Source organism: Mandrillus leucophaeus, unplaced genomic scaffold, assembly GCF_000951045.1.
Source record: "Mandrillus leucophaeus isolate KB7577 unplaced genomic scaffold, Mleu.le_1.0 Scaffold431, whole genome shotgun sequence".
Taxonomy (NCBI): Eukaryota; Metazoa; Chordata; class Mammalia; order Primates; family Cercopithecidae; genus Mandrillus; species Mandrillus leucophaeus.
The window spans coordinates 1077381-1088404 of record NW_012104599.1 but is presented as its reverse complement, the minus strand read 5'-3'; the positions used below and the strand labels follow the sequence as shown (position 1 = coordinate 1088404).

General features: G+C 41.1%; 1 protein-coding gene across 2 annotated transcripts in view; it reads right to left on the bottom strand.

The window, feature by feature from the left end:
- GPR19 (G protein-coupled receptor 19) overlaps positions 1 to 3894 on the bottom strand; it is a 30434-nt gene extending 26540 nt beyond the window's left edge. The window contains exon 1 of one of the 2 annotated variants that reach the window (XM_011993636.1): positions 3649 to 3894. Coding sequence is in view for 1 of the 2 variants with exons in the window: in XM_011993635.1 (XP_011849025.1) it covers positions 3649 to 3654 (6 nt within the window). In the remaining variant the exon portion in view is untranslated. The remainder of the gene's footprint in view (positions 1 to 3648) is intronic. The other variant, XM_011993635.1, reaches the window with a different exon arrangement.
- Positions 3895 to 11024: the final 7130 nt, after the last annotated feature.

Sequence of the window (11024 nt, the reverse complement as noted above, 5' to 3'; positions counted from 1 at the left end):
TTTTTGAGACGGAGTCTTGCTCTGTCACCCAGGCTGGAGTGCAGTGGCACAATCTCAGCTCACTGCAACCTCCACCTCCCGGGTTCAAGCAATTCTCCTGCCTCAGCCTCCCGAGTAGCTGGGATTACAGGCACCCGCCACCATGCCCAGCTAATTTTTGTATTTTTAGTAGAAACAGGGTTTCAGCATGTTGGCCAGGATGGCCTAGAACTCCTGACCTTAAGTGTTCTGCCCGCCTCGGCCTCCCAAACTGCTGGGATTACAGGCATGAGCAACCATGTCTGGCGTAAGGTCTCCCTATGTTTAGGCTGGTCTCAAATTCCTGGGCTCAAGCAATCCTCCCGCCTTAGCCTCCCAAAGTACTGGGATTACAGGCATGAGTCATGGCACTCAGCCTCCCTTTTCCTTTTTAAACCATCCTCTCAGAGATCACAACTCCCATGTCATCCAATTTTTTGCCTTGGCTGATAGAGAAGAAACTGTGTCCACACTCTGGTCCTTTGCTCTCCTCTCCCTTCCCTATATACACCCTAGGAACGGATTTGATCATTCCCCTGGCAGGCCCTGACTCATTTGGCAGGGTTTACTTGCAGGCAAGCTGTTGTGTCTGAAAGGCAGGACTCAGGTATCACTTTCTCATATTCTTCACCCATGCTCATTGTCCCTCTTCTTATTTCTGCTTTCACCCTTCACCTCTAGGTTGAAATCATACTTGGCAAGGCCTCTCCTCGAGGGGAAGCCTCTCCACTTTCTCTCCCTCTGTTCTATCCTCCCATTTAGCTGGTTGAGTAGGTTGCCCCCTTTTAGATTCCAGAAGGATGCGTAGGAAGCGCAGCTAGGCTTCCAGATCCATGCCTCATGTGTGTGCTAGCCCTGCTTATCTGAGAAGCCCTGCATGTGTGGGGGCACGTAGCACTTGCCAGCTGGTTTGTGCTTCCATCAGGGCTGTTGTCTCTTTTGTGCAGCTTGCTCAGCAGGTAATGCTTGAGGTGAGCAGCATGAGCTGGTAGAATTCAAGGACCCACACCTTATCCATAACCCCTTAATGATTTAATTAGATGGAAAAATCATGGGTTATATTTGTGTATATTATCAGGAGGGTGACTATTTTAAGCCTTACTATCTTGCTAACTTGAATTTAAATCCTGACCAAGCTTTCAAAATGCCCCAGGACAATCTTCTTCATTCAGAACAATCTTCTTCAGTCATGCCATGGTTTGGGAAAGGCAGTCTGATCCTAACCCACACTGACCCTCAAGATCCCAGAGTTCCCTAGGAAAGAGTCCTGCAGTCCTGTGAGCTTTCTATACAGAGTTCTAAGCACTGGGAGCCAGACTGAATTAGGAGAGAATTGCCTGGGGCAGGAGTTGACTTCTCAAGACATTCACTCTCAAACTGAGTTGAACTGTTTCAACACTTGGAGATGGGACCACGCAAAGCATCAGAGGAAAATAAGACTGTTGGGGTGCTTCCATCTAGATATGAATAAAAATATCAGGAGAACTTCATTCTAAATGTAAATAAAAATGTCAGGGGGAATGGTGATCTCCAGGAAATGATTTATGTATACTTTCTAAACTCTAATTTGCTGCTGCTCCAGGGCCAGTCTAACTATATAAACTTCAGGCATAATTTTGACTGTTACCAAGTTCTTACTACACATGTGTCTCCTCACTGTCCTCCCTATAAATACATGCAAAATGAAACAGGCATGGACTCCCAAATTGGCACCAGCAGAATACTGTCATTGTTTTGAGTCTTCTCAGACTTCATTCACAAGAGTATATTGAGAGCTCACCATAAATCAGGCCTAGTGATAAGTGCTAGAAATCCAAAGAGGAAAGGATACTGTCCCTCAAGAAGCTCACTCATGTGACTATAATAGCATAAAAGTGTTACTGGTCCCAGGGAAATGTAGATTTCAGCAGGGATCAAAGGCTTAAGCTAAAAGACTAAAGTTCAATATTGTGGAGGACACAATTACTTTTTAAAGTACTGCGCAATGAAACCCTGAAGGGAACTAGTAACTTTTTAGTTTTTCCATAGCTTATAGGAATCAGATCAGTCATCTTTTATTATCAAAGGCCAGAAGGAAATCCACACAGATCAAAAAAGGAAATCTTTATATCTCAGAAATTTCTAGTAGTTAAAAAAAGTTATTAGCAAACCCCTCTTTTACCCTTAAAAACCTAAAATAATTTGCAAAAGAAACCTATTCCCTTATTTTAAGGTATAATATCATTTTAAAACAATAAATCTAGTCAGTTTGATATTACAGTTTATATACATAGTTTTAGAAGTTTTTAATCTTTTTATTTTATTTTGAGAACTAGGTAGGTGCTTTTAAAGACAACATGCTTAGGTTGGCCTTGCTGGGTTCTGAGGATGGAAGAGTGTTTCTAGGTTTGATTTTTTAAAAAACCCATGACATAATTCTAGATTTCTTTTTCTTTAGACATCAATTGGTCACCATAGTAACATAGCATTTTACTACAGAGATCTATACAGCACAAGGGAAACAGAACAGCAATTACTTACTGGGTTACTTGGGGGTACAGAATGTGACTACAGGGATAATTTAAGATTAAATATAGAATTCTCTGGGGATCTGTTTTAGCAAAGCAAGCTGATTCAATCTTCTAGTAGCGTCAGTTGAACGAAATTTGAAGCCAAATTGACTGCTGACATCATTTGAAATAATATGAGGAGGCAAGCAGCATAGCTCAGTGGTTAAGAGCACGGGCTTTGGGGTCAAGCTTCATAGGTCCAAGTTCTGTTTCTACTATTTGCTAGCTGTGTGACCTTGGGAAAGTTGCCTAACTTCTCTGTGCCTCTGTTTCTTCATCTCTAAAATGTGGGTAATAAAACCTTCCTCAAAGGGTTTTTATAAGGATTCAATGACTGTTTGTGCTTAGAAGAGTGCCTTGCACATCAGCAAGAACTTTCTTAAGTATTTGTTAAATAAAGACATACTAAAATTTAAAGGGGCTCGTCTCTTTGTGCTGAAAATAGTCAAAGACATGAAAATTTGAGTTCATGGCTGATTATTTTAGCCTGTAACTTTGATAGATTCCTTTGAGAACTTCCCCAGGGTCTTGTGGCTAGCAATTCTACAAGATGTGAAATTCTGTGGCAGTCTACTGTCCTAAATCAGAGCTGGGAACAATCACAAGCAGCCCTGGTACCAGGAACATCAGAAGGAAGATGATCGCACAGCACAAAGGAACAGCATGCCTGCCCACTTTGGCTCCCCAAGCCACTGCCAATAACCTCTGGGCAAAGCATAAGCAGCTGAAAAGGGATGAAACACGCTTTTATTGCAATGATGCTGAGACCTAGTTGGTTTCGGTAATTTTTCCCCCCTCTTTCCAGGATTTAAGGGGAAAAAATCCTTTTCATCAATGAGTGCTTTGTTTCATTAATTATCACCATACACAATTTCCATTCAATTTTTCAACAGGCACATACTCTGATGAATTTTCATTTTACAGAACTACCTAGGCATCTTTTCTGGACTGGTAACAAACCTAAAGCCTCTAACCAGCATCTAAGGCAGGACAAAATCTCCAAATTGCCTGGAAAAAAATAAGGCATTATGTCCTCTGAGCCAAATTTCAGTCGCAATACCAAGGGATTCCTATCACATACCTTCATCCGGACTTGATTTCAGAGACGTTCTCCTTAGATCTTCTTGGTCAGGAATAGCCCTTGCATACGAGTTTGGAGAATGCCATAAACCACCAGGAAAGCCTGGAAACACATTCATTTCTGTCCTCTGCCTTCCCCTTGGCTCACAGCCTGCTTCCTGTTAGGGAGACAAGATGACGCTGTGCAGGGTAGACTGTTAAACCATCTTCCCGCCCCCAGCCCCACTCTCTTGTTGCCCCTCCTTTCGCCTTTCCAAGGCTCTGGAATGTGTCACATGGGAAATGGATCATGTGGCTGAAGGGGAGAATGTGGCCATCTTCTCCCTCCCTTCCCCCACTTTTCCTTTCAGGAGCAAAGCAGCAGAAATCTCTGCCCTGATTGGCTCAGACCAAAAATCTCCATATGAAAAGGGGAAGATTCAATCACCCAAACCTCCTTCCTTCTCTATTTTCTTTTTTTTCTATCTGAAGATTTTATCCTGATCATTCAGAGTTGCTCAGTATGGAAGATAAATGATGCTTTCTTAACCTCAACCCCTCTTTTTCTTTCTTACAGTCAGTACCCTGACCTGGCAAGGTGTTCCTTAACCTGCCCTCTGGATCCCCCTTAGCATACATCTGGGACAATGGAGTGTTCAGCACCACGGACAGCATTACACCCCCTTCAGTGCTTGTTAAAGCCATTTGTGTATTTCACTCTCAAGTAAATAACAATATTTTTAAAAATTTCCCTGACGTCCTGTGCCTAAATATAAACCACATCATATGTTTAGGGCTCTGACTTCCCCTACTATCAGTTTACTGTTACCTTATAAACACAAACATAATTTTTATATTTCCTTAAACCCAAAAGACTATCCCATACTTATCTCCCTGTCCCCATCCCATCACCCATCCTCACCCTTTAAATATGATCTATGTTTTATTTGTGTGTGTGAGGGGGGGAGGGAGATTTCTGTAACATAGTTTACTGTATGCCCAAGTATCTGTGCTTATGGGGAAAACCAGAGAAACACACAGGAATTCTGGGGTATACAAGTCTAGATGTTGTTAGCCCCATCCCTAGGTCTCAGGCAAGGCTGAAGTGGAGAGGCAGGGAGGGAGCCTGGTTGGAGCTGTTTTGTGCAGGGTCTATCCTGCTTTGCTGACGTCCTCGTTGCCATGGTGCTAGGTAACTGCTGAAGAGGATGATTTCTTTTAAAACCGGTCACCATGGGACCCTGCTGACTAAAGAAAGGAAGAGGGAAAAGGGCTGAATTGCTGAGGAGGGATTTCAGCTAGCATTCTCAGAGCCAAATTGGATTGCTCTTGGTCCTCAATCTTGAAAGGAATCTAGGAATTAGTATGGACACTGCAATAGTTACTCTCCCCATCCTCCACCGCTTCTTTCCTTCAAAATCTAGTTAGGGGCAACTGAATAAGAATTCCAGCTTCACAGATTGACCCTGAAGTGCCATCACAGGGTGGTGGAAAGAACTCAAGAAATCTGTTTCTCCTCAGGTTAAAACATCTGACATTTGGGAAGCCATTATCTAAGTCCTAACAGCCTTAATTGGGAGATACTTTATAACCACACCTGATTGTCCATACTAGGAACAATGTATGGATTCTTTATAACACTATGGGAGAAAAGACAATTTTTAAAATGTGAGTTGCTGAATTATTTTAAATAAATACAAATTTTATTAATACTTGGATAGCATTTGGACTACTCCAAGTCAGAAATATAAACTGGCTATACATTTGTCTCATAATACTGGCATATAACTTATTGTTTCTAATTCAGAATACTAACCAAGGCAGTTCAGAATATTTATTTTTTGAAAGAGGAATGCTGACTTGCAATGTGCAAAAATGAAAACTTTGTTAGCAAAGAGGTGGCACAGGGAAGCTGGAGTATAATTTTCAAGAAACTGAAGGTTCTTCCTGGATCAACATCCTCATCGTATTTTCTACTTTTATTTTAGGAGGAGTGAGGTTAATTCTAGTTTTCCTATGTAAGACTCAGAGAAATTCAACTGTTAATTTTAACACTTGACATTTTAAGAAAATTCATTTATCAAGGAAGTTAGATATTGAAGAAATTCTTTGAGTCAGCAGGCTGGTGACTTGGATATCATCTCCTCTCTTAGTCAAGAATAATTACAACAACAATAAAAACAACTAATATTTAACACGTGCCAGGTATTTACATACATTATGTCATTTAATCCTATCAACCCAACAAGACGAGTACTATTACTGGCATTTCTGTTTTACAGATGAAGAAATGGAGGCTTGGGGGGATAAGTAATGTGCCCAAAGTTGCATAGTGTGGGAGCTAGGATTTGGAACCACTGACTCAGCCTCCAGAGCAGGCATAGTGTACTATTCTGCATCATGAATAGACTAGACTAAAATAACTGGCCAATTTAATGTGCTGTGACTTACTACTATGGCCCCTTGACATGAGAAATCACAAAGATTGTTTTAAATTACTTGAGACCAAAAAAATGACCAATGTATTTATTCCTTCCAGGATGACTGCATGTATATATTATGGCTTAATGATATTTAAAATCATTTTGTAAGGAGCCATAACCCAAAATTTTATTAAGGATGGTCATAAAACACGTTACATAATATACTAATTCTGCTTAAAAGATATTGCCAAAGTTATAATCACCAAACTTACTCCTGACATTGGAAGAAGATAAGGAAACAGTTGTCTTCCATCCAAATGCACAAAATTCCACAATACTTGTGCACCTGGGGTAATATTCTGAACATCAGTAATATGATCTTTTTCTCATCTGCCTGGGGAATCCATTTGCCCTGGAGATAGGATTTTGGCACTGTTTAGATGTTACAAAAGGAATGGAAAAAAAAATTAATATTTGGCTTCTGAAATTCAAAATAGCAACAAGACAATAGGCTTGAAATCCAGGCTATTGTTTTGAAAGCCAGTCTCTAAATTCCTTTATTTCTGCCCTTAGCTTGTCATCAACCAAACCTGGAAGACTTTGCTCAGTATTCTGTACTATAGACCTCTGGCTTCACGCAAAAACTTTCCAAGAAGTCCCAAAGCATGCAGAGTTTTATGGGAACTAATTTCTAGATCCTCAACTTCTACAAGTGTGCATTCTAAAACAGCTTTTCTGAGAACTGGTGCAGTCGAGATGCCATGCTGGTTCTTGGTTTCCACTTAGCTTTTCTTCCATTTTACCATAGATTGCCGAACCTCTCTTCCACCTTTACTTCAAATCCTGCATTGCCTGAATTTAAAAACCTCCTGGGGACCAAACTAGGAATAACTGAAAATACTGGGGATAGTATTGAGAAAGTGAATAGCTCCAATAACTGGGTAACAAATCCTTTTAAAAATCAGGAGCTTTCCAAGTGCTTTCAACAAAATTGGAAACAAACCACTACCCAGTGGTCCACTGAGAAATTCATTAAAATAGTTTTCTTAAAAGAGTGCTCTTACCGGGCACAGTGGCATGTGCCTGTGTTCCCAGCAACACAGAAGGCTGAGGTGGGAGGATCGCTTGCACCCAGGAGGCTGAGGCTTCAGTGAGCTCTGATGATGCCACTGCACTCTAGCCTGGGAGACAAAGCTAGACTCCGTCTCTTAAAAAAAGAAAGTTCTTCTTTACAGAAAAATGCTAGTTAATAAATACAGACTACTACAGTTAGAACACAATTTTTGCAACCCCCAGTGAAATAACTGACTCAGGAAAAGATCACAAAAGGTGTTCAAAGCATAAGATGAAAAGTTGTTGAACAGGTTCTTTGTAGCTTACAAAGTGCAAAGGGATGTGTGTCCTTTTTCAATGGAGTGATTGGGGGGGTCATCATCTCACCAAGTGACCAAATTTCACATTACTAATAGTGAGATAAGCTGAAATTATGTGCCTAACATGAAATGATGTAACCTACTCAATGTTACTGAAGTATTCTTTCTAAAAATGTTTAACCTGAATATAATCAAATCTGTACATATAATGTTGAGGTTTTGTTTTGTTTTTTAATAAAAAGGCAAGGGTTGGAGAAACAAGTTATAAGATATTATGAGGAAATAATCAGCCAAATCGAGAATGCAGAATAGTCTACAAGACAACTAGCTTAGACTCATCAAAAAGTCAAATCATGAGATAAAAGACTGCCTACCACAGTAAGTTACCTCCATGTTGAGAGCAGTGCTCAGGGTAAGGGACTTCTGCCTTGACTCCCTTTTTAAGACAACTGCCCAAGTCCCTCATACCCCATTCCTTGCATTTCTATGGCTGTTCAGGCTAAGTCCACAATAGCATGGTCAGACACAGATATGATAATCAATGATTCCAAGCCTTTCTGTTCCCTTGAAGGATGCTGAACTAACAGCCAGTAGGCCAGCCACAACCAAGGCAAGGTAACCCCACAGCAGGGGCCAGGGGTACTGAGTCTGCCAGGGGAGGTGGCCAATACTCCCTGGGAGATTTTTCTGAATCCAAAGATGGGCCATGAGTTCACCAGCTACAGGCTTCAGCATCACAGGACAGCATGTTCCCCAGGGATCAGGCAGACAAGGGGTATGTATTAGGTTGTTCTTGCATTGCTATGAAGAAATACCTGAAATTGGGTAATTTGTAAAGAGGTTTAATTGTACACTTTTGCAGACTGTATGGGAGGCATGGTGCCCACATCAGCTCAGTGTCTGGGGAGGACTCAGGGAGCTTTTACTTATGGCAGAAGGTAAAACAGAAGCTTGCATGTCACATGGCGAAAGCAGGATCAAGAGAGAGAGTTGGGGGTGGTGCCACACACTTACACAGCAGATCTTGAGAGAATTCACTCACTATAGTGAGAATAGCACCAAGACATGGGGGATCTGCCCCATGACCCTAACACCTCTCACTAGGCCCCACTTCCAATACTGGGGATTACAATTCAACATGATATTTGGCAGGGACATATATTCAAACTACATCAGGGTGTCATCCTGGAAACCTGAAAGTACCTCAGTGCATACATACTCTAGGTCCAGAATGAAGCCAGGAGCTACCCTCTCTCTCATCAGTGCCACAAAGATACGTAATTATACCCCCATTTCCCCCCAAACAAATGAACGTCATCTTCAGAAAAAAATGACAGGACCTCTTTGGGAGGTATTATGAAAGATGAAACATTTCATCCATAGGAGACTAATACTGTCTAAAGGAACTGAATGAAATTGAACTATATTTGAAACAGGATTAGACACTTTGGGTTTGTTTTTTTTCTGTAACCTAACAGGTTGTGGTGGTTTTAAAATACATCCACAAATTCTTTGATATGCCTTCAAAGAATGCATCTAAGTTCTGGCTGCCACATTAGCTTTTAGATGTGAAACCTAATCCACCTCCCCTTGAATGTGGGCTAGACTTAGTTGCTTCTTTCTAATAAATAGAATGTGACAGAAGTGATTCTGTGACAGTTTCTACCTGGCTCTCACCTTCTTGGATTACTTATTCTGGGCAAGCCAGCTACCACGTCATAAGGAAACTAAGCTGCCTTGTGAAGAGGCCCACACGTAGCAAACCGAGGCTTCTCACCAACCAGCACCAACTAGCCAACCTTATGAGTGAGCTGCCTTGGAAGGATATTCTCCAGCCCTAGTCAAGTGACCGTACCCCTAGCCGATATCTCAACTACAGCTTTGTGAGAGACCTGAAGCCAGATGGCCTAGTTAAGCTGCTCCTAAATTCCTGATCCACAGAAACTATGACATAATGTTTTTGTTTGCTTGCTTTCTTTTTTAAGCTCTGTTGAATTTGATATTATTCTTTCAATATACTAAACTGTGGGGAATTTTGTTATGCAGTAATGGATTAAACTCTAGACAAAATAAAGAATCTACATTTTCATGAGATATCTGTAGTGAGTTAAATAAGTGTCTTTGCTCTACATGTGTATCCCTAATGTGGAAGACACATGGTTTTATTATGACATAGAACATTAAGAAGGGGAGAACATAATTAGGCACATAACACCGTTGTCTAAGAAAAAAAAGAAATCCCCTTAAGTTGAGATGGATTTATTATGACTCAGAGGAAGTGCAGAGAACTCAAGAACCAAAAGTGGCAGCCAGACTTTAGACTGGACTGAAACAAGGGTCCTGAAAGCGGTAAGACCCAAGTAGTTAGTGACTCTCTTTCTCTAGCAGACCACATGGCCTACTGCCTCCAGTTCTCTCTGTCTCTTTATTAGCTGCATTCACCAGCTTCTCTTGAGATCAACTAGTTCTGCTTGTCCCTTATCATATTACTGGCCCCAAAATGGCTGCCCCTAAAGGAGGCCTGGGATCTGAAATTCACATGTCCTTATAAATTCAATGCGCCTGTCAGAGTGACCCAGTCTCTCAATGTTCTGACTCTAAATTCTTAGGAGGCAGAGTCTGTTTGACCCAGCCTAACTCAGATACAGAGCCAGATCCAACCAGCTGGGAGAACGGGATGGAGAAGAGTTCCCATACTACCTTCTCAGCACTCTCTAAAAAGGCCTGTTGGTCAATTTTATAAAAGGCAAGGGCAAACAGAGGGAAGAATGACTGATAGATGAAATGACTGGTACCTTGGTGTATCTGTTTCTAAAATTTCATTAACTTTCCAGAATGAGTCTGCCAATAGCTCTGGTCTAAACTCCCCAACCCCTATGACCTCCATTTCTCTTCCATTTGAATCACCTGCTGAACAAGCATGCCCTTCACACTGCGTGCACTGCCTCTGTGGCTTAGACTTGTCACGGTTTCTCTGCCTTGTCCTCCTCGTGAACATCTACTCCTCTTTTCAAACCCTGCTGGGTTTTAGCTTATCTATAGTTCTATTTCTCTACCACTCTGTATCCTTCCAAAATAAGTTACTTACATTTTCCTTTTCACTATAATACTTTAATTTTCACATATACTACTTATATGATTGCATATATCATATTGCATTGACTTTCATAGATTCTTGTAGGGCGGATGTCATCCAATTCATCTTTATACCTCTAGGATCTAAAACAGCAAAGTAGGTGCTCAGCAACAGTGTAACAGCACACTGAATAAGCATGACTTTTGAGATTAACCTAAAACCACTTAATTTGTATTTTCCACTGTCCCTTTGAAAACACCCTTCAAGGGTGTTTGGTTGCAAGGTTGGTTCTTCTCTTATCCCTGAATTAAAACTTGGGTGGTCCCGTTACTTTTTCTGGTCACTTTTAGTTAAGAGATGTTAATAACTAAAATATCCAGTCCTGTATAACAGTCAAAAGTTGGCACCTGACTTAGTTTAGGCATTTCTCCTTTCTCTCAGTTTGTACCTTCTGTAGACAGGGAAACCTAGATTTAGCAAAAGAGTGTGGCCACTTCTCTTTTTTCCTGACTTGTTTCCTTAGATC